The sequence below is a fragment of the Mustela erminea genome, chromosome 20 (assembly GCF_009829155.1).
Source record: "Mustela erminea isolate mMusErm1 chromosome 20, mMusErm1.Pri, whole genome shotgun sequence".
Taxonomy (NCBI): Eukaryota; Metazoa; Chordata; class Mammalia; order Carnivora; family Mustelidae; genus Mustela; species Mustela erminea.
This window is the reverse complement of record NC_045633.1, coordinates 5,048,799-5,067,095: the sequence shown is the minus strand read 5'-3', so window position 1 is coordinate 5,067,095 and position 18,297 is coordinate 5,048,799. Positions and strand designations below refer to the sequence as shown.

The window sequence follows — 18,297 nt, the reverse complement described above, 5'->3', positions numbered from 1 at the left end:
AAAAAAAAATGAGTGTAGTTTTTTCTCATCATTCTCTACTTGGCTCTACTTAAAAATTATTTTTATCCTCGAATTCATAATCTGTGAAATGCCTGGGTATTCCAACCCATCAGAGCCAGGCAGACTTGCCTCTTCAGTTTTCCAACCAGAGTAGTGACCGAGATTTCAGTGGAGGTTTTCAGGAGTGAGACAGCAGTCATGCCTGCTCCTCACCCCCAAGCCCTCTCTTTTTTCCAGAAGTACGGCCATTCTTCTTTGAGAGCATCGGGGAGGATTATGCACAAACTGGGACTGGAATCCTTCAAAATTCAGATACAGGGGTGACTGCGTGGCTCAGTGGGTTAAGCCGCTGCCTTCAGCTCAGGTCATGATCTCAGGGTCCTGGGATCGAGTCCCGCATCGGGCTCTCTGCTCAGCAGGGAGCCTGCTTCCCTCTCTCTCTCTCTGTCTGCCTCTCCGTCTACTTGTGATTTTTCTGTCAAACAAATAAATAAAATCTTTAAAAAAAAATCAGATACAGTCCTAAGATCTGGCTGCTTTTCTCGGTCTTCTCTATTCCTCTCTGGACCTTGTTTTATTTTCTTCTCATTCTCATCTGCCTTTTTGCCCCCTTTATTTATAAATCAGGAAGGGCTACTGAGTTGTGAGCAACAGAAGCTAACTTTGGGCTAATAGACAAAAAGAGGGATTTGGAATAGCTCACACAGAAAAAGAACTTAGCCGTTGCTCACAGAATGAAGGTGGGGGAACAGGGCGCATACACAGGATAGCAACCACAGGACACAGCTCCTCCTTTTGCCTTCCTTTCTGAGTCTTAGTTTGCTCGTTTGCATGAGCATCCTCTTGAATCCTCCCTTCCACTCTTATAACCTGCATTTAAGACCTTGAATTTGAAATTATTAAACAAGGAGATTTTCTTTCCCCTAAGTCTTTGGACCCAATCAAGCCTCATTCAGCCGTATTTCCATGTAAGTTTCCATTCTGTTCCCCCTAGAGCCTAGTTTTGTAAAGTGTGAGAAAATGTTCCAAACCGGGTGGTTCCTAAGAGACGAAGAATGGTGAAATGGACTCCCGCGGTCTTGCGGGTTGTGCGAGGTGCAGAGTTCACATCTGAGCTGGAGGGTGTGCGTGAATATTCTACCTTTAGGAACAGACCGGGAGTGAGGATGAGAGGTTTTCCGCGTGCTCCGTTCTCTGGCTGAAGTCCGAGAGCGAAAATGCAAGGAACCAGATGCTGCCTCCAGAAGGGAACCAAATCTGAAAGGCCAGGAACCATGGCTAAGCACTTTGTAAGGTTCCAAACCTTCTGTCATCTCCGTGGTGGTGTACTTGTGCCGTCCGCAGCATTCATCATCAACGTAATGGACACGAAGTACTGAGCATTTATTCAGCACCAGACCCCGGGCTCGGCATTCAGATGCAGTACCTCATCTCATCCTCGCAAAAGGCCAATGAGATAGGGCTTATTAGTATTCCTATCTCGTAAATGTGGAAGCCATCTCAAGGAGGTTGATTTTTCCCTTGTTCTCCAGATGCTGTAGGCTGGAGAAGGGGACAACCAGTGGGGGTGGGGGGAGCATGAATGGGGCACCTGGGTGGCTTAGTTAGTTAAGTGTCTCGCTCTTGATTTTGGCTCAGGTCATGATCTCAGGGTCATGAGATCCAGCCCCGAGTCGGGATCCACGGTCAGCAAGGAGTCTGCTTGAGATTCCCTCTCTCCCTCAGCCCCTCCCCCTGCACGCACACTCTCCTGTCCCCCACCCCAAAATCAATCAAGCTTAAAAAAAAAAAAAAAGCCCAAATGGGGAGGCTGATGATCAGCTTCACCAACAGCCTTCCCTTGGGTCAGAACTGCTTCGTGCCCCACCTCCCATCCTGCATTATATAGACCCACACAATCTTCTGCTCGCCTTATCTTACCATCTTGCGTTCTTAATGTGACGGTAAACTACTTGGGGGCCGGGGACTAAATAGCTAGTTCCCGATCAGCCTAGTACCTGGAATCTAGGCTGCGTATTCATGCTGGGCCTCCCCTGGATTCCCGAGCTCCTTTCTCCTCCTTGATGGACCATGGATCACTAACTATTACCCTGTTAGGGGTAGGCTTCCAAGAAAGAACTAATATTTCATTACAAAATTTACCCAAAGTGGATTATTTATCATGTCAGAGAAGATACTAACCTTGTACAATAATGTAGCAGAGCTGACCCAGAGTACCTGGTGATACTCCCTCTCATCTTCTTGTCTTTAACCAAATGGAAGCAGATGAGAATATCACTATTGGTGATGCCCCAATTTACCCATTTCTGAAATGCAGATCTTAGTGGTACCTAGCTGCAGAGAACAACTTGAGGAGATATATTTGTTGGCTTGTATTGAGTTTTCTGTTTCCTTCAACATTATTATTATAGATTATATTATCCTGAATGCAGAACCAAAGAGAAGCAAAAAGAAAAAAGTCCCCCATATAAAAATACTCGGAAATTACTATCACTAATGTTTTTTATATCCTTCCAATTATACATGTGTTTGTTAGTTTATGGATCAGCCCATATCTGCTATTTTGTAAAATGCTTTTTTACTTGACAATATTGTGAATCTATTTCATATCATTAACTACAGACCCATGTAGGTCTAATACTTTCAGAAAGAGAAAATACCCTGCTTGCTTTCTAAGGATGGGGTAAGCTGGCAGCTACCATGAATGGAGAGAACTTAACACATTTGTGAACTAATTCAACATGTAAGTAAGCAGAGGGAAAGGGAAAGACTGAGTCCCGGTAATAGTGTTTGACTCCTTGGATCCAGCTTTGCCTGAAGCTGTCTCTTCAAGAGACAGTAAGGCATAGTGGCTAGGAGTGCAGTGTCTGGAAACAGGTTGCCTGAGTTCAAATCCTGGGTCTGCTAGTGAGATTAAACAAGATTATAAATGTAATGCACGTAGAACAGAGCCTGCTAATAGTAAGCTCTTGGTAAACATAAGCCATTATTATACTGCAAACTTTTCAATTACATCTATCCATAAATTCTCTTTTTTACTTATTTTGGTTGATAAAGATATGTACTTTTCCATTAGATCTGCATCTTTCAACCTACTTAAAAATTTTATCAACAATAAAATAAAGTCAGGGGTGCCTGGGTGGCTCAGTGGGTTAAAGCCTCTGCCTTCAGCTCAGGTCATGATCTCAGGGTCCTGGGATCGAGTCCCGCATCGGGCTCTCTGCTCAGCGGGGAGCCTGCTTCCTCCTCTCTCTCTGCCTACTTCTCTGCCTACCTGTGATCTCTCTCTCTCTCTGTCAAATAAACAAATAAAATCTTTTGAAAAAATAATAAATAAATAAATAAATAAATGAAGTCAACCTGTGTTCTCAGTAATTGCCCAAGATCCCTCCTGCTTTGGATCCATCCAACTTATCTTCCTGATACTTCACATGCTTCTAAGGAAGTAACCACATATCCATTTGGACCTAGTTTTTGGCAAGTGTGCCGTGAATGCTTGTTAGATAAACAGGTAACACCCCCAAAGACCCCTCCACCTGGAGGACTTTGGCATGAGGACATGGGATAGCTTATCTTAAAGGACTGGATCTTCTATTCATTGATCACCCCCTCATGCCCCTTCTGCACAGATAAACATGCTCTGTAGTTACCTTTTGCTTAAACCATCTACTCCTTTGACCCACTCTCACTGCGCTACATTTTCTGGTTAAAATCAACTCTGCCCACTCAGTGCCCAGTACCTATACCCACACAGCTGAAAACAGCAAATGCACAAGCACGATGACTAGTCCCACTTAAAATTCATCATTTCTCATCTCAAGTGGACCCTTCACATTTCCTGGCAATCATGCTACGTCCCCCTTGCCCACTCATTCTCGGTTCTCCTATGTACGTGTTTGGTTCCTTCTCTCCTCTCCTCAACAGCTCCTGCCCATCCGGATCATCTGGTGGCCTTGCTTCCTCCAGACTTCAGTGGTCCCTCCATCCGTACACCCTATCCAGTCTGCTCCTGTCTGCTCCAGGACATGACTGCAGCCAGCATTCCCTTTTTCTCCCTCGTCATCAGTGCCTCCTCTCCACAGGGTCCTTCCTATCAGCGTTATCAGTATATTGATATCTCTTCCATCTTCAAAAGAAGAGAGGCAAGCAACCCGGTCTTGACCTCCCCTTTCCCTCCAACTGGAGCGCCATTTTTTTCATCCCTCTCTGTACTCAGTGAGGGTGATCTCTCCCCACTGCTACCCCTATCTCCCCATCCCCTCACCCTGAGCCATCCCAGTCAGGCTTATGCTCCCACCTCCCCTCTGAAGCTGTTCTTCTGGAAGTCACCAGTGACATCCATCATATGAAACCGAAGCCAACTCTTCATCTTAGTGGCACAGGACGTGGCACAGACAACCCTCTTTCCTTCCTGAAACTCTGGTCACCAGGACTGGAAGATGCCACATCCTTCTGGTGTTTTTCCCACTTTTCTGCTTCTCCTGTTTCCTTTGATGGCCTATTTTTACCTACCTGACCTCTCACTTGGAGTACCCCAGGCACTGGTCCTTGAACGTTATCTCTTTTCTGTCAACACTCCCTCCCTTAGTGACACCAGAGGTCTCCTGTGTGTATCCATCGTATACTACTGTATCTCACATTTGTAGCTCCTTTCCCTGGAATGTCTTCTGGCTAACCGCATCTCTCCCTAAACATGTCATGTAAACAGAACTCTCACTAGTTCCCTAAAACCTGCTGTCACTGTAATTTTGGTCATCGAAGTAAATGGCAATTCTCATCTTCCATTTGCTCAAGCCAAGAATAATCTAGAGTTAGGGGTGCCTGGGTGGCTCAGTCAGTTAAGCATCTGCCTTCAGCTCAGGGTCCTGGGATTGAGTCCCACATCAGGATCCCTGCTCAGCAGAGTCTGATTTTCCCTCTCCCCTTCCCCTTGCTGTGATCTCGCTCTCACACAAATAAATAAATAAAAATCTTTAGGGGAACCTGGTTGGCTCAGTTGGTTAAGCATCTGCCTTCAGCCCGAGTCATAACCCCAGGGTCCTGGGGTCAAGCCCCACATCGGGCTCCCTGCTCAGCAGGGAGCCTGCTTCTCCCTCTCCCGTTCCCCCTGCTTGTGCACTCTCTGCACATAAAAGGAAATTTTTTTAAAAGAATAATCTAGGGTTAACCTTGACTTCTCTTTCTGACATACCATACCCCACACCTGATTTGTGAGCAAATCCTGTTGTCCACAACCCACCCCAAGACCATATACTGAATATGACTGCCTCTCACCACCTCCACTGCTAATATCCTGGCAGGCTTCGAATTTGTTCGAGTGGCTTGGAGGCTGAAGTGGGCGTTCCTGTGGCCTCAGCAGCACAGAACTCATGGGTGTAGCAGACGCTCCACCTCTTAAGACACCTCTGGGGCCTAGAGGATCCTATGATAGTGGGAGTGTGACCTCCTGGCTTGCCACTAGGCGGGTGTGGCTGTGGTCCCCAGGGCTGCAGACGGTTGCAGATGCTCCAGAACCCACAGCCCATGTAGCAGTCGTGGGCTCAGCTAACATTTCCCTTTTGCTTCCCCAGCCTGCATGGGGGTGGCTCCTGACCTGATTTCGCAGTAATTTCATCCTTCCCTTTTGGTGCCATCTACCCTGTCAGTACTTTTAGAACCAATCTCCTATATTAAATCATTTCAGTTTGACATACCTAGAGTGTTTCCCTTTCCCTGACCAGACACTGACGGATCTAGCCCCACCCGGTCTTCCTAAGATCTTCTCAACGACGAGAGGGATCCTTCTGTTGAAAGCCCTCTGTGGCTTCTCAGCTCATCCAGAGAGGATCCACCCCAGGGGCCAAAGAATTGTCAACGTGGTAAGAACTGTTGGGAGATAGTCAGCCCAAACTGAAAGAGCCAACTGCCCAGACTGTTCCCCTCCACCCCACACCCCTGCCTCCTCGCTATTCTCAAGCAACGAGGAATCTTAGAATTGACCTCATTCCAAAATGAGAAATAATTAGAAGACTCTGGCAGGAATAAGAGGGTGATTTTAACCTCTCCCCTTGGTTCACACCAGCACACCTCTCCTTTTCCTGCGCACTGTGAGATCTCCGTGCCTGGAGCTCATCTGAGTCATGTTTCCTACAGAACAAGCGACTACAGAGTGGGCAGCACACATTCCCAATGGTGTGCATGGCAGGCGATAGGGGGCCGGCTGCTCAGCCCGGCCCCTCTCCCCTGCTTCCCGCAGCACCCGATGCCTCCGACTACCAAGCTTTTGGCGATGCTCTCCAGCGGTGGTTCCTGTTTCCAGCGTTCGGTTGAAGTTTCTCGGCTCTGCGGTGCCAGGTACCGCTCCCGGTATTTTACTGTAATTTCTCCTGAGCTGTTGTGTCCTCTCCCTTTGTCCTTGTAGATTAATACCTTGATTTCATTCTTTTACACGCAGTGGTATTGTAAGCAGTGCAATCTGTGCGACAGAGGGCTTCTGAAAGAACCTTGAACTTCTCCAACACGAAGCTCTCGGGTGGTGGCTCTTGAGCTAATCTCTGTGTGCCAAAGCGGCCGCCCCTCCAAGTCTGAGTCTTCAGCTCTGACAGCTCTCACATGTGGACCCTGCAGGCAGCGAGCGGCAGGCAAGTGAACCGTTTGAGAAGGTCAGCTGGTGGGTAGGTGGGGAACCTAATTAATCTGTACCATACAGGTAGTGCCCAAATCATTCCTTTTGTATGAAGGAGGAATGCCAGCGTCAAAGGTAAGGGGGCCCTTTGGCCATTCCCCAGCAATTTTTCTTCTCTCCCCAAAAGTTCTTAACATTGCACAGCTTACATAGTATATCTTTAGTCTTTCTTCTGTGCTTTCGTGTCTAGAAAACTAGGAAGACCCGGCCGGGTTTATTAAGGGATTGGAGGGGAGAGTACAGGAATGATGAGGCCGTTCCGCACCGTGCTTCTGTCGCTCCTGGTGATGCCTGCAGATTCACCTCGACCTCTGCAAAGTAGTTCATCAAATATATGAGGCGTCCAGTTGTTTACAATACATTGTTTACATATCATGATTGATGTAGCCATTTCCCTGTTAACAGGCATTTACCTTTGTACCATTGTGATTAGATGTGGCTGTCTGTAACCGAGACAGCCAAAGTAGCAGCAGTTCGACTAGGATATTCTCTGTTCACTTACAGAAAGTCTAGAAGGTGGTGGTCTGGGCCAGCCTGGTGGCTTCTAGCTCTTGGTAACCCGCTTGCGGTCGAAGTTGGGTGCCGCAGTCTTCGGGAGCACCTCCTCTCTCCCGCGACCGGGAGGTCTGGCATTGACTCTGACTCTTCAGGTGTTGATCACAGGACAGTTTGGGGCGGGGTGGGGGGAGGGAGAAGGTTAAAGTGGCCTGGGCAGTGGGAGTCAAGGACCCTTGCAGGACGTGAGGTGGAGGCTGTCCGCCAACCGAATGGGAAACAGTTCAGTATCTCAGTAGCCGGTGGAGCCCGCCTGTGTGTACCCTTACTGTGTGCCCGTGCTGCTGTGTCTCTGAGTGCGTCCCCAGGGTCATAGGATGTGTGCTTTCAATTTGGATAGCTCTTCCCAAATCGGCTCCTCTGATCGTACCCTCCCAAGCTCATCAACTCTACGTATTAAGAGATTGTTTCGCTTTTTGTTTGTTTGTTTCTTTGTTTTTAAAGATTTTATTGATTTGACAAAAAGATCCAAGTAGGCGGAGAGGCAGGCAGAGAGAGAGGAAGAAGCAGGCTCCCCGCTGAGCAGAGAGCCCAATGCGGGACTCGATCCCAGGACTCTGGGATCATGACCTGAGCGGAAGGCAGAGGCTTTAAGCCACTGAGCCACCCAGGTGCCCAAGAGATTATGTTTTAAAAGTGACCTTGCCAATCAAACAGTAGAAAAATGGTATCTAATTGTTGTTTTTATATACATTGCCCTGATTATCACTGTTGGTAAGATTATTTTTATATGTTCCTGGGCCATTTAGGATGGCCCAGGAACATATATTGGTATTGTCTATAAACTGACTGTTCATGGAGTTTGCCAGTTTTCCCAGAATTTATTTTTGTATATAATCTGAGGTAGCACAGTAATGTTTTCCAGTTACATAAGCACATGTCTGAAATCAATACCTGAATAGTCCTCTCTTCTCTTGCAGATACAAAATACTGTGTTTCCTGGGGCGCCTGGGTGGCTCAGTAGGTTGAGTATGTGACTCTGGATTTCGGCTCAGGGTCATGAGATCCAACTTGGCCTTGGGCTCTGCACTCAGCAAGGGGTCTGCTGGATATTATCTCCCTCTCCCTCTGCTCAAATATGTGCGTGCTCTCTCTCAAATAAATAAATACTGTTCCCGGGGTGCCTGGGTGGCTCAGTGGCTTGGGGCCTCTGCCTTCGGCTCAGGTCATGATCTCAGGAACCTGGGATGGAGCCCGCATGGGCTCTCTGCTCAGCAGGGAGCCTGCTTCCTCCTCTGTCTCTGCCTGCCTCTCTGCCTACTTGTGATCTCTGTCTGTCAAATAAATAAATAAAATCTTTAAAAAAAAAATACTATTTCCCATGTGTGGATTTTTTCTTTGGTTCCATAGATTTGTCAGTATTTGCAAACAATATTGTCTTAATATGCATTAATTTTGTAATAATTTTAGAGGAGTTTCTAAAATACTATTCAAGAATCAAAGAATAGGGCGCCTGGGTGGCTCAGTGGGTTAAGCCGCTGCCTTCGGCTCAGGTCATGATCTCAGGGTCCTGGGATCGAGTCCCGCATTGGGCTCTCTGCTTGGCAGGGAGCCTGCTTCCCTCTCTCTCTCTCTCTGCCTGCCTCTCCATCTACTTGTGATTTCTCTCTGTCAAACAAATAAATAAAATCTTTAAAAAAAAAAAAAAAAAAAAAAAAAAGAATCAAAGAATAGACAGAATGTTTTTGAAAATAAAAATAAGAATGATACACAGTTGACCCTTGAATATAGGGGTTAGGGGTACCAGCTCCCATGCCGTTGAAAATCCATGTGTAACTTCTGCCTCCCCCAAAACTTAACAATAGCCTATTGTTGACAGGAAGCCTTACCAGTAAGATAAATAGTGAACACATATTTTGTAAGTTTATGTATTCTAAACTGTATTCTTAGAATTAAGTAAACTAGAGAAAAGAGAATGCTAATGAGAAAGTCCTAAGGAAGAGTACATTCACAGTACTGGGCCTTATTCATAAAAAAAAAAAAAAAAATCCACCTATAAGTGGACCTACATAGTTCAAACCCATGTTATTCAAGGGTCAACAGTACTTTTTGCAAGATCTTAAACGATAAAGTGACAGTATTAAAACAGGATGGTCTTTGCTCAAGGCAGTACAGACAGAATGATCAGCAGGGCAAAAGAGAAAGCTCACAACTGGGCCCTTATGTCCAGTATGTGATGGAGATGTCACTTGGGTGTTGATATCAAGGCCATTTCTTTGCCAAAAGAAATTCCAGATGAATCAAAGTATTTAGTGTTGGAAATTAGGTCATAAAGTAATTACAAGAACAATTTAAAATAAAAAGGAACTTGAGAACCTAAACGTAGTGGAAGATACCACAGAGGATGAGACTAGGAAATTTGGCATACATACGTAATTTATACTTCTGTATCTAAAAGCCTCAAAATTAAACGTATCAAGAAAAAATACTGGCAATTGTACATGACATACAATTCATAATATATAAATATACCATTAATATACCATATATTAATAACCATCAATACTGTCCTATATAAAGTCTTTAAAAATCAGCAAAAAGTGACCGCCACAATGGAAAAATGGTCAAAGCACATGAAGAGCCACTTCAGAAAAGAAATACAAATGATAATATACAAACGGAATTAATGAACATTAAAGAAGTACAAAGTAAAATAATATTAAACAGAATTTATAACCAACCAAGTTGGCGAATAATTTTTGAATTATTGAAACTTTAGGAAGTATCCTTACCTTTTTTAATCAGAGTAAGAATCTATCCCAAGAAAACAGATTATGGATCCCTACAGAGGTTTGCACATAAGGTGGCTGGTTCATTAGAGCATTATTAAAATAAAATTAGAAGCTATCTTAAAACCGCATCCATTGGTTTTTGCTTAAATGAATTATGGTCTCCTGCTCTTTCAATGCCAATCCTGTGTCTCCACACTAATTCAGAATGTACTAGGAAGAGGTAGGCGATCACAGATTAGAGAAGGAACAAGACTGGCATCCCCCATGTGTGTCTGAACTTGACCCCTTAATGATCTAGCCTGTTGGCTCTCAGCTGGGCCGCATATGAGAATCCCCTGGGGTGCTTTTAAAGAATGGCTTATATTCAGCCTCACTGACTGGTCCTGGGTGAGGTCTAGGCCTGGTATTATTTTTAAAGCTCCCTAGGTGATTCTGGTGTGCAGCCAGTGTCAAGAACCATTGCTAACCAGGACTCCCTTTAAGTTGATTAATTACATAGGCTATTGACCAAAGCTGGAACTAACGGCCTCCAGAAGCCCCAGGGAAGCCAAACCATTGCTTGTGCCTGGCTGATCGCAAGTGGGCAGCGGCCAACCTCATGCCCCCAAGAGACTGGCCGCCCTGGCCTTGCTATAGCCTGTCCAGCCAAGTGTCTGTTAGATTTAATACCACCAAAGAGGTCACAGGTGACCTTGACAAGCACAACTTACCGGCAAGGGATTCTTGACTGTTCTGTGACAAACTGCCATAACAAAGCTACACACCAGTTCGTGTTTCCATTTTTAGCCTCTTTATTACCTCCATCTGTTGACGGAGATGAGGCAGCAAGCACACGGGGTGTGAGCTGCAGTGTTCTCTGGTACCGTATAAATAAGGACCGCCAGACTCCTACAGCCTCCCACTTAGGGTGGGGGCCAGTGCTTCCTCTGTGGGTCCCTCCTGTCCCTTCCTCTCCACCCCTATGACACGTTTGCAGTTTACACTCCATTTCACACAAACAACTTTCTCACACTTCCTTGCTTATCCAGTGATGGCTTGAGGCTTGGCTGCAGACCTTGAAAATCCTTCTTTATTTTCATCAGCGACTGCCTCTTCCCTGATGCCCCCCCCCCAACCCTATCTCTGCCCTACCCACCCTAACCCCTGTCTAATGATACTGCAAGCTCCAACGACCACTGCTCATTTTAGATCATTAACACACAAAGGAGGGGATATATTCGTATCTAGAATCTCCCCCCTTCTGTGTGAATAAAAAGAGGAAAGATGTGGATCATATTTATTGGGGTTCTTTAATTTTGTGTGTGTGTCCTGTCCTCAGATTCCTTAGAGAGAGAGACAGCAGGGAATTGGGCATGTTCTAGGGCTGCGTACCTTGAATTTCAGTCATTTACATGGCACCTCCATGGCCTTAAATGTGTACAAACAATAGGATTACTTTTATAACATTTCTTTATAACATCCCCTCCTTTTATACTTAGATATTTTGAAAGTGAGTCTGAGTAGTCTTTCCTAGTGTGGATATAACCATTTCTTTAATCACTCACCCAGGGAAGGACATTTGAGTTTTCCAGTTTTGCCAATTTCAAGCAGAGCTGCTGTGAACATTCCCGTATTTCAGGCGGACATACGTTTTTCACTTCTCTGGGATAAACGCCCAAGAGCTGAAATGCTGGATCCAATGGTGGTTGCGTCTTGACTTTCTAAGAAACTGCCAAACTGTTTTCTAGGCTAGCCTCCTCTCCTCTGCTCTGTGAGTGAGCCAGTTTCTCTGCATTCTTACCAGCCTTTGGTGTTGTCACGATTTTTTTTTTTTTATTTTAGCCATTCTGCTGTGTAACTCATGGTCCCTTATTGTGGTTTTTTATTTGTGTCTTCCTGATCACTAATCACACTGAACATCTTTCCATGGGCTTATTTTCCATCTGCATATCCTTTTGGGGGAAAAGTCTTTTCATGTCTTTGGCCCATTCTCTAATCTTTTGTTTGTTTACTGCTGAGTCTTGAGAGATCCTTATATATTCTAAATCCTAATCTTTTGTTGAATGTGTGGTTTGCACATCTTGCTGCCTGAGTCCCACCCCCACCCACTGTCCCCAATCTGCAGCTTGAATTTTCGTCCTTTTCACGGGTCCTTTGTAACACAGAAGTTTGTAGTCGATGAGGTCAAATTCATCACTTTCTTTTTACAGACTGCTTTTGGCATCCAATCTCCGAGCTTTTTGGTTCTAGAGCCAAAAGGTTTTCTCTCATGTCTTTTTTTTTTTCTCCTAAAAGTTTTATAGGTTTACATTTTTATGCTGATGATCCGTTTTCAGTTAATTTTTGTATAAAATATGAGGCTTAGGTCAAGATTCAGATTTTCCCCAGATTTGATATATAAGTATTAATACAAATACATGTTGTTACGAAAATGAGTTGCATATCTTACATCCTGTTCTATAGCCATTTTCTCCCAGAGCTCTGTATTGTGCACCTCCTCACACACCCACTAAATGTATTTATTTTAATCTGTACGATAGTTTCTAATGGCCGTATAATAAGTCATTGCACTGATGTATCATGCTTTATTAAAGCAGACATATTTTAAAGCCTTCTTACACTGTTCTAATACCCATTTAATGGAATTCTTTCTAGCTTAAAGCAGACAGTGTCAGTATCTGTTGCTTGAAGCTAAAAATTCATGCAAGCATGTAAGCGGCTTTCTGAGAGGTTATTTAAGCAAACATCACGTGTCAGATGTGTCAGGAAATGTGCTAGAACCTTGAAACAGTTCTTTCCTTGAATCCCTTCAGGCCTCGGGGTCAGGTCTGAATCGGAGAATCTTGCAGCTTCAAGCTTACCTTCATCTTTGTGGGTGCTAAAATACTCCCCAACCCGTGGTGGTCATGTCCTTTAGGTTTCCAGTGTGTATCTGAAGGCTGACATAGATTTTTTTTTTTTTTTAAGGACCCGAGTCACTGCCAAGGTTGAGGTCGGAGCTTGGGAGGTCATGCACCTTGCTCCGTGGTTCTTCCCTGGGAGTGCTTACCAGCATCGTCTGGGAAGATTTTCAACTTGTACCTGCTCAGCCCTTACCTGACCTTTCTAGATCATACTCTTCTGGGATAGGACTTGGACCTGTGCGCTTGGGGGAAACCCGTCAGGTGATTCTCTTTCACACTCAAGAGTGAAGAACCCCGTCTGCGGTCCAGTCTCCCTTCCTTTCAAGTATTCCAAAGTAGGGATTTCTTCTTAAAAGTTCTCTTCATTGACTACCACAAGAAACATGGGAGTTCTCTCCTGAAGCAGCCCATTCAGGGGTTCACATTCCCTTGACTGTAGAGTTTTCTCTACTGGGTTTGTGTATATTTGTCTTAGAACCTCCACCCACAGATTATTGTTTCACGATAAAGTTGTGCATCCTGCGCTTGACTTGAAACTTGACCTTGAAACCATTTTGGGGAGCTGTGAGGAATGGTGCTGCCTGAGTCCCACCCCCCAGAGAGTCTGTTGTGCTGGTCTCGGGTGCAGGTGAGTACGGGGGGTGGGGGGGGACGGCGGGGGACTTGTAAAACTCCCCAGGTGAACTGAATGCCAAGGCAGAGTTGAGAACCTGTGGATGAAATGCACGAGGGGTCAAAATGCAAACACGTCCCGTGGCTAGACAGGCAATGAAGTGAGGACTGTGGTGAGCTAGAGAGCTCTAGATTCTTCCAGAAGGGACCTCAGCTAATCAGCTCCAGGAAACTGTTGCCGTGCAGGAAGGTGAGCCCACTGTCGTCAAATGTAAGTTTTGTTTTGTTTTGTTAAAGGAAGGGGTGGAATTCCAGATCTTTATATGAAATCTCAGGATCCTTAAACATTAGCCAGTGGTATGGCTGATACCCACAAGCCTGATCCAGCCGTGGGGCTTGGACCTCCGCTCTACAACACTGCAGTACAGGAGTGCCTTCTGTGGTTTCCCAAGCTCGGCACAGTCAACGTTTTGGGCTAGATAATTCTTTGTTCTCCCGGCGGGCCTGTGCACCACAGGACGTTTGGAAGCATTCCTGGTCTGTACTTAACCAGATACCAGGAGCCACCTGCCTCCTCCCACTGGTGAAAATCAACGTCTCTCTCTCTCCTGAGGGGCAGGAGTGCCCCTGAGAACCATTTCCCTGAAACAATGCTGGTTGATTGCCTCCAGTGATGAGGAACTCACTCTGGAAGCCACCCACTGTTGTTTTGACAGGTCTAAGATAACGAAGTTGTTTCTTCTTCTCAGTAGAATCTACCCTGGCCATAACCTGCATCCCTGAGCGACAGTGCCATTTCCCAATACCACACAAAACTTTAAACTGCCTCCTGCGTCCCCCTGCCAGGTCTTCAGTCCTACTTGCTAAGTTCCCAGATTTGTTTCCTGCTCCTCACGAGGAGCCTTTTCCAGACCGTTTGCCCTCTGCCGAACGCCCTCCAGGCTTTTGATGGCCCTCATAAAGTGCGGTGCCGACCTGAACACAGCGTTCCAGGGGCGGCCTGACCAGCGAGGCCAGCGCAGGGGCTATTTCCTGCCTTGCTCTGAACATTGTGCTTCTATTAATGCACCTTTGGGTCGCATTAGTTGTTTTTTTGGCAACCACATCCCACTGTTGACTCAGACTGAGCCTGTGGTCAATTAAAACCCACAACTCTCGCTCATGCTGCTCTAAGGACAGTTTTATTCCATCCTGTACTGCTGCGCACGCGTTTGTGTGTGTGTACGCATGTGTGTGCACGTATGCACACGATATGCACTTTAATTTTAACATATGGCACTTCCTGTTGTTGAACTTCGTCTCCTTGGTCTCAGTACATCATTCTAGTATACTAAATATTTTTAATCCATATTCCTTGTTCTGTTAGGCCCAATTTTCTGTCATTCACAGGTTATTAGCTTGGCAGCCCTCCTGGGTCCTCACTTAAGTCATTGTTAGAAATGTTGTCCAGGGCGCCTGGGTGGCTCAGTGGGTTAAGCCGCTGCCTTCGGCTCGGGTCATGATCTCGGAGTTCTGGGATCGAGTCCCGCATCGGGCTCTCTGCTCAGCGGAGAGCCTGCTTCCCTCTCTCTCTCTCTCTGGCTGCCTCTCCGTCTACTTGTGATTTCTCTCTGTCAAATTAATAAATAAAATCTTTAAAAAAAAAAAAAAAGAAATGTTGTCCAGGGCAGTCTGGACAGGAGTCTTGTGGAGATTTCCTGAGACAGCTTTCCTCCCCCTATGACACCGCCTCAGTACAATTTCCGTATCCACCCTTCAGTCTGCATTCCTGCCATTTAGCCACGGGATTTTGGGAGAAAATTTACCCCATTAAAATGGAGATACGCGGGGCGCCTGGGTGGCTCAGTGGGTTAAGCCGCTGCCTTCGGCTCAGGTCATGTTCGATCCCATCGAGTCCCGCATCGGGCTCTCTGCTCAGCAGGGAGCCTGCTTCCTCCTCTCTCTCGCTGCCTGCCTCTCTGCCTACTTGTGATCTCTCTCTGTCAAATAAATAAATAAAATCTTTTAAAAAAAATGAGATACGCTATTATTCAGCCTTTAAAAGAAAAGAGATTCTGACACACGGCCACAGGGATGAACCTTGAAGACGTCGCACTAAATGGAAGGAAGCCAGTCATAGAAAGACAAATATCATGTGATTCCTCACAGAATCAGAGAGCGGTCAAATTCACAGAGACAGAACACAGAATGCTGACTACCAGGGGCTGGATCAAGCAGGGGCCGTTGAGGGATTCTTTCAAGGGTACCACTTCAATCTGGGAAGATCAGAAAGTTCTGGAAGGGGATGGGGGTGATGGCTGCCTGGCAAGGTGAATATACTTAATGCCACGGACATGTACACTGAGGGGGTTAAAACTGTAAATTTTATGTTGTATATATTTTACAATACAAAAAAATTTTTTAAAGATACATTATCTAGTAAAAAATATATATATATATTGATCTACAACCTGCCCAGAGTTTCCTGCACCTGAGGAGTATTTTGTGGGGCTTCCAGAAGAGAAGGCAAGGTCCTGTAAGCTGTTTGGAGTATTCAACAATCAGCAGGAAAATCCCAGAGTACAGCTGAGTTGGACTTGCCGGCGGCAGGGGAGCAGTGGCCCTCAGGTTCCCCAAAATGGCATACCTCAGGTAGAGGAGATGCTTGGAGACAATAAACCATTAGTTCACCATCATCAGAAGATACTCCACCTGACCTCCCTGGTGAAGGAAGTCACTTGTGTGTGCACGCACGTGTGCGCGCGCGCGCGCACACACACACACACACACACACACAAGCACGTGGATGTTCACCCTGCCCATGGCCCTTCCAGGAAGGTCCCAGATGAGGAGCGACTTCTCTACTCACCTTTCATCAGACTACACTGTCAACTTGGGGGAATACACCCAGAACTTGGATGGGTAACCTGGTTGCCAAGCTTGTCGGGGGAGAGAGGGGGGTAGAAAAAGACCCATGAAATGAAGTGGTGGGTTGGGTGGACAGTTATCTTGGGTCTGGGGACTCGATCTCATTTGATGAAGCAAGACTCTCTTTACCTCCCTCTGTTGTTCTTTAAATTTCATTTTTAACGGTTTCTTATTTCAAACCGAAAGACCATTTTCTTTGTGGGAAACAGAGTAAGGCCTGAGTTCTACTTTTCATCTGTCATCTGTTGGCACCATCCTGTCATTTATCTGCGTGCTTCAAGTGTGCCCCCGAATCAATTTTTCTCATCCTTCACATTTTTGCAAACCTTAGCTCTTTTTCCCCCACAGCCTCCCCGAAACCATTCTTGTCCATGCTTAACGACTTTTGTATTCATCTTTGGTTTTGTGCCTTTCCATTTTTATGGACTGATCATTTTAAGATCAGGACTTGCCAGAGAATTCCTTGTGAGAACACACTAGTTTCTTCAGGGCTTTACTCCCCGCCCCCATATAGGAATTATATAGAAAATTATCAAACATCCTTTTATAGGATAGGAGTTCCATGGATCCTGCTTTGCATTTTTGGCCATAGGACTCTGGCCTATGAAAATGTCTAAGTCCATGGGGAAAGTATGTGCTATGGTGAGTGCTGTGAAGTGTGTAACCCTGGCGATTCACAGACCTGTACCCCTGGGGCTAATAATATATTATATGTTAATTAAAAAACTAAAAATTTTTTTAAAAAAATTGATTGTGATGATACTTGCATTAACTGTGACTATATTCAAACCCATTTAATTGGGCGCCTGGGTGGCTCAGTGGGTTAAGCCTCTGCCTTCAGCTCAGGTCATGATCTCAGGGTCCTGGGATTGAATCCTGCATCGGGTTCTCTGCTCGGCAGGGAGCCTGATTCCTCCCTCTCTCTGCCTGCCTCTCTGTCTACTTGTCATCTCTATCAAATGAATAAATAAAATATCTTTTAAAAAAACCATTTAATTGTACACATTAAAAGAATAAATTGTATGAAACAAGATGGGATTGGGAGGGAGACAAACCATAAGTGACTCTTAATCTCACAAAACAAACTGAGGCTTGCTGGGGGAGGGGGGTAGGGAGAAGGGGGTGGGGTTATGGACACTGGGGAGGGTGTGTGCTTTGGTGAGTGCTGTGAAGTGTGTAAACCTGGTGATTCACAGACTTGTACCCCTGGGGATAAAAATATATGTTTATAAAAAATTAAAAATTAAAAAAAGAATAAATTGTATATGAATAAAACTCTCAATAAAGCTGTTTAAAAAAAAAAAAGAAAAGAGAAAATGTCTAAGTCCAGTAACTCATTTGAGCTTTACAGCTGCCCTGTGAACTAGGCAGGACAGATATTAATATCCCCTGCAACCCAGCTAAGGCAGATGAATCTCAGGGAGGTCACATGAAGTTATAATTGAGACAAATTTCCAGATTAGTTGACTCCGAGTCATCAGCAACAACACACAGCAACAGTCTGGACTGGGCACCTACCATGGGCTGAGCACGGTTTCAGACTGTGGGGAGAGAGAGGCAAAAAAATAAAACAAGGGTCTCATGGGACTTGCATTCTGGTGGAGAAGAATAAACTGTAAACAAGTAAACAGAGAGAGTATGCCAGGTCGTGATAAGAAGGGGCAGGATGTTGTTTTATATTAGATCAGGGGATATATTTGAAGGACATGAGGGAAATGAGGGAGTCATGTGGATAAGTGGGGAAAGAGGGAAAGAGTATTTCAGACAGGAGAAAGAGCCAGTGCAAAGGCCCTGAGGTTGGAATGTGTTTGGAGTGTTGAGCAACATTAAGGAAGTTAATGTGGCTGGGACAACTGTGAGTGAGGGAGAGTAGCCAGAGATCACACCAGAGGGTCCAAATCATGCAGGATTTTATGGGTTATTGCTTTGGTTTTTTACTCTAAGG

At 45.4% G+C, this 18,297-nt stretch overlaps 1 protein-coding gene across 1 annotated transcript in view; it reads right to left on the bottom strand.

Moving 5' to 3' along the window:
* Positions 1-1,475: 1,475 nt before the first annotated feature.
* The window catches only part of LOC116581439, a 152,982-nt gene continuing 136,160 nt past the window's right edge, over positions 1,476-18,297 (bottom strand). The window contains exons 7-8 of the mRNA XM_032328620.1: positions 2,182-2,245; positions 1,476-1,542 (exon numbers count right to left, since the gene is read on the bottom strand). Of these exons, the coding sequence (XP_032184511.1) occupies positions 1,476-1,542; positions 2,182-2,245 (131 nt within the window). The remainder of the gene's footprint in view (positions 1,543-2,181; positions 2,246-18,297) is intronic.